The sequence below is a fragment of the Monopterus albus genome, unplaced genomic scaffold, assembly GCF_001952655.1.
Source record: "Monopterus albus unplaced genomic scaffold, M_albus_1.0 scaffold45.1, whole genome shotgun sequence".
NCBI classification, from domain to species: Eukaryota; Metazoa; Chordata; class Actinopteri; order Synbranchiformes; family Synbranchidae; genus Monopterus; species Monopterus albus.
Genome location: NW_018127925.1, coordinates 694116 through 699639, shown reverse-complemented (window position 1 = coordinate 699639; position 5524 = coordinate 694116). Strand labels below are relative to the sequence as shown.

At 41.2% G+C, this 5524-nt stretch overlaps 1 protein-coding gene across 1 annotated transcript in view; it reads right to left on the bottom strand.

Moving 5' to 3' along the window:
* The window catches only part of vps53 (VPS53 subunit of GARP complex), a 25132-nt gene extending 20660 nt beyond the window's left edge, over positions 1-4472 (bottom strand). Inside the window, exons 1-4 of the mRNA XM_020600141.1 lie at positions 4275-4472; positions 3810-3890; positions 2885-2934; positions 1713-1779 (exon numbers count right to left, since the gene is read on the bottom strand). Coding sequence (XP_020455797.1) covers positions 1713-1779; positions 2885-2934; positions 3810-3890; positions 4275-4361 — 285 coding nt within the window. The 5' untranslated portion in view covers positions 4362-4472. The remainder of the gene's footprint in view (positions 1-1712; positions 1780-2884; positions 2935-3809; positions 3891-4274) is intronic.
* Positions 4473-5524: the final 1052 nt, after the last annotated feature.

Below are 5524 nucleotides of genomic sequence, written 5' to 3'. Positions count from 1 at the left end.
AGTGTGCATAGAAAAGCAAAGTGAAATGATTGTGAGTGACTGTGTAATGTTACTGGCCTGGAGGGGATTTAGTGTTTCTGCTACTAAACAGTAGCTAGCTGGAAAAGATAGGGCCACCAGGCCAGACACCCTGACGACAAAGCATACTTAATCATGTCAACTGCTCAGAACATACATGGCTCACCCATCAGGTGTCCCATTCCCTTTAAGCCACAGCTGGATTAAATCAGCAGGGGCTGTTCTTTTCCGTCATGCCCCCACAAGGAAAAGCAAAGACTCAAAAGCCTGGGTTTAAATGAAATACAAGTATTTACACACAATCTATTTCCCGGATGCGTTTTCCATAAAGAAGAATGGATCTGAGTCATCTTGTCCTTTTCCATGGAAGCAGTGTGGACAAAGGAAAGAGCAGGAGATGGCAGAGGCCAATGACACTGTTCTAACTCCAGGAGAAGGATCCCTCACTACGGTTTCTACAGTGTGCTTCTATCATATACTAACACACATATCAATCAACTTCTGAGGACAGTTCTACTGTTTAGTGCAAGCATCATTCTATCACACCCACCAACAACATAACAAACTGCTAATAAAATTTTAAAAAAACCACTTAATCATCACAGTATAACACCAAGCCAATTAAACTTCAGGGATATCAATCTGTCCATTCAGGAAGTGACTGTGAATCAGTTTCACCTGCTTTGGTGCAAATGCAAGTGACAACAGGTGATGAAGAGGCAAAAGCAAGACAATCGTCAAAAAGGAAATGTTTTTCCGGGTGGTGGCCACATGATCTCTCCTTATCCCTCCCGACCAACTCTTCTCAAGGTTTGTGCTTTGCTAGTGTCTTAGCAGAGTATGTAGCATGAGGCAGTACCTGTAGCCCAATTGAGTCCAGTTACTCCAAGAAGGCACATCCATACATGCAGTCGCAAGGTTTGCTGTGTCTCCCAGCAGAGTCTCAAGAGCATGGAGGAGATACAAGGAGACCAGCCAATACACCAGGAGAGCTGGACTGGGCAGCAGCCCAGGAACAGGACCAGTATCTGCTCCTTTGTGCAAGGAGGAACAGGAGGAGCATGGCGAGAGCCCTACGTGACCACCAGCATTTTAATGAGTAAACTGTCAGAAACAAACTCCATGAAGGTAGCATGAAGGCCTGACGTTCTCCAGTACAACCTGTGCTCACAACTGGCATTTGCCAGTCAGGCTGTACAGTCGAGTCTGTTCACTGATCTTCCATCACTGTCTGGTTTGCTCAGCCACCAAACAGGATAGGAACAGACTTCAGCGGACAGTCAGGACTGCAGAAAAGATCACTGGTGCCAGCCTGCCCTCCATGGAGGAGATGTACACCTCATGGGTCAATAGGAGGGCAGAGAAGATTTCTGCAGACCCCTCACACCACGGACACAAATTGTTTAACTCCTCCCCTCTGGACGGCGCTACAGGTCACTGTGTGCCAAAAGAACCAGACCCAAGGACAGTTTCTGCCCCCGGTCCGTCACACTGATGAAGACTTAACCCATGATTGTATAACAGAATGACAACCTTCAGTGTATGTATCTATCGCTATCTGAAAACCTCATCTAAACTGTGTATATATATATTTTTTTATATTCATAAGTACTTTTATATTTTTATTTTCCTAATGCACATTCCTTTTTTCTTGCTCTGCAGTATATTCCTTTAAGACTTGCAGCTCAACACACCTGTCTGCCATCCTGGCCCACATTGGTCTGGCCTCTCACCACCGTCCTGATGTTGTCGTCCAGACGGCTGTTAAATGTGGCACAAAATAACAATTAGAAACACTGTTTCCATGTTCACATATTTTGAATATTGTGCAATTTTTCGCCTGTATGCAATGGACCTCCACTAGATGTTTCCACAGATTGCTCGTGTTTGTGCACTACATAGAAAAGACTTGCTACAACGAGCATTGTCAACGTAACCACACATTCTGTAGTTAAGTCTGCCATGTGTGCACTGCAGGATGCTACAGTGTGTGAGACAGAGCTGCTCCCGGCCCTTGCACTGAGGTTCCAAGTGACAGCGCTGTCTTCTGGATTCAGGAAAGTGAAAATGCAGCATAGACTAAAGTATTAATTAGAAACGGAGTTGGTGGGATAAAAATGTGCAAGATAACTTTTATGTAGCAATAATAAATAGGAAATCTGCTTTCTTAACTTCTTCGGTATCAATAGAGAAGCCCTTAATGTCGGAGCTTACTGATACTTCAGTATTTAATCATTTAGTGTTTAATACTGGGCTTCAGACGGTAAAAAAGATGTGGTATTACCTGTCTTTGTGGGAACATGCTTTTGACACATTTCGCAGTGCACACTGCTCTGCTTCTTGTCGGACTTTAAATAGCTAAAATACCTCCATGCTACGGAATTCCTCTGAACCCTTCTTTTCAACAACTTTTGGGCCTTGGGCTGTCCGTTGGAGTGTCTTCTTCAATAAAGCTGTCACATGAGTTTTTGTTAACATTTTCTGTTGCCATTTTCTCTTTTATCTTGCTCCCAGTCATGATATACTGTTGTGCACGGCTGTAGCAGCCCAAAGGTTAGCATGTGTGCTGCTGCCAGCTGCTACTCCTATGCACTGTGCTGTGTTCGTCAACCTAACCAGCCATGTGTCTGTAACTCTATTCCAGCTACATGGCTTGTTTGGCACAATGCTATGCTCATTATCATTGGCTGTACGTGTTGTATATCAAAACATAGATGCAATGTGTTCAGTCAGAAATGTATGTCTTATATTTCTATCAAGAAAAAGTCATTTCACAATAACTATCTTTATCGTTTTATTGCCCAGCCCTAGGTAAAATACAAGCAGAAACAAAAAATGTATCATTATATTGTTTACATCTACTCACCGAATTTTCAGACGAATCTTGTTTACGACATCATCAATATTAGCCAAAGACTGCAGATAAAGATAGCAGGTCAGGAAAATAAGAATGAGAAACAAGAATCTTACATCCTAAAAATCACAATGCTTGACCCAAAGTTGAAAAATTCTGTCAAAGACACTTTGCAGTCCACATGAATGCCACACAATACAAATGAAATATAAAGTAGATAAGCAATAACTTGGGGGTTCAGTATCTGGCCCAAGGACACTTAGACATGGGGACTGCCGGCACTGTGATTCGAAACTCCAGTTCGAATCCCAACCCTCCAGTTTGGAGACGACTGCTCTACCCACTGAACCACAGTTGCCCCCAATTAGGTGAAAATGTATGTACACTACTGTGACCCCTTCTCCAGTATGTAAGCAAACATTAGGGTTACAGTGACCCCTCTTGGAGATGATGTAATTATCCCTTTTTAAAGTGTAAATTTGGGATTAACAATACACACACTGACATATGCATATGCTTACCCAGTCACAGACATGTGCACCAATATACAGCATTAATGAGCAGCATGCGCATTATAAACATACATTATCTGTTTTTTTGTTGTTTTTATCCTGAAACTGTTTCATCTATTTGTTTGTTTAATTGTTTTCCCCTAAAATTTAAAAGCGCAATCAATGTCATGAACCGCAATTTGGTTAACTGGTTTACTGTCTTGTCTTACTGGGACGCCTTAACAAAGCAGGACCGTTGTTATATTACAATATAGGTAACATCTGTGCTTTTCCCAAAGTGACACGTCAAAATGTCTGCTTTGAAAAATGCCTGTTATATTTTGCTATCTAATATTATAATAATAACAATATTTTGCTATCTGGGTTATAGTATGCCTATCCCAAGGGTGATCCCAGCTGTGGATGTTTCTGTCATTTCACTGTACCTGTTCGGTGGGGAACAATGTGTTGATGTATTCCACAGCATTGAAATCTGCTCTGTCCAGTGGGTCTTGGCTGGGGAAAACCTGGCACACGGAATACAAAAGACGTTTTAGTCCAAAAATTGTTGCTAGCAGCGCTACGCGGACTATTTGATGGTGTATTTGATGTAACCTGCTGCTGGATAAATGAGGCGTGTGTAATTACAGGTGCTTAACATTCACGACAACAGCTACCTAAGGATGAATGGCCAATACAGCTTCGTGAACTAACGTTACACATAACGTACAACAACAATCTGGCAAACTTTCTGTAAGCTAAACCACACAATCGTTAAAAGTCGTGGGGGATCTCAAGGTGTAATAGCTAGCGGTCGTAGTGTTTACGTGCTAACAGCTGGCTGATTTTTAGGAAGCCCAGCAATAAAGTAAAAAAAAAAAACTACAACAGTAACAAAGTTAATCGACTACCTGTTCAATTGCTAATTGCACCTCTGGGGTTAGATGTAAAATAGCCTCCAAATCCTCCGCAAACACAAATTCTTCTTCCTCCATCATTGTCAAAATAAAAACCAAGACCTCTCCGGCATACCACTTCCTGGTGACGAGGCTTCTGGGATACACGGTGACGTCATTAACACAATGTGCGTTTCATTGCTGTCGGACAGACGGTATTTGTCATAGACATGATATTAAATATGTCTGTGCTATTATACACACCTCTTTATATACCACATCCCTTGCAAAATAAAAAAATCTCCAGGTCAGATCCCTTTTCTCTCTTAAAAGAGCACATGAGTGATCATTAAACAAACAAACAAATAACTTTACTGGGTTTGTATCTAGGCCTGTGATAAGTTATTAGTTGCCAAGATCTCACAGTTAGGGGTAGGGAGTCAACAGGTGATGACCATTACCCTGTTAATCATAATTATTTATAATTATTGCAGGATAGCTGCTTCTATGTTTCTAGTCTGTTTTTTTGCACATTTTCAAAATGAGTAGGACATTTTTACTTGTGGCTGTCACAGTAATAGAAAGTGTTATTGTTCAAAACAGTCACCCATAGATGAAGCTATCAAACATGAAACCACAAAATTAATTTGCTAGACTGGTCTTGTTTTATTCATTCATTCATTCATTTTCTACCGCTTAGTCTCTGAACGGGGTCACGGGGTCTTGTTTTATTTTAGATTTTAAAAAATGTAAGCAGTATAAGTCTTTGTACACATGGATCAAGATCGGAGCATCAGGTGCCAGAGAGTGCAGATGAGGTCTGAGCATGTGGTTTTATTGTTTTTACTGGAAACAGTGATAAATTCAAATAGATGCAGTAATCAGAACATGAAGGGGAAACCCGATGCCAGGGAATTAAACTCTAAGTTTTAAGATACTGGGTTGTTATTAAATAAGAAACTAACAAGAGGCTAATATTGTTGTTTGTGGATTATGTTTTCCCTCTGGCTTCACTAGAGCAAGATATTCAACATAATCTATGGTCAGCAGAACATGCTATCATTTAAGGAGCAGCAGTGCCCCCTGCTGTTACAAAAAGAAGCACACACACGCACACACACACACACACATACACACACATTGATTTACATTCATTTCCTGGAGACTTAACCTAATCTTAACCATAACTACTGTTTGCCTAACCTTAGCCCTAACCCTTCCCCTAACCTGAAGCCAAGTCATCACTCTGATATGTAGGATAATGA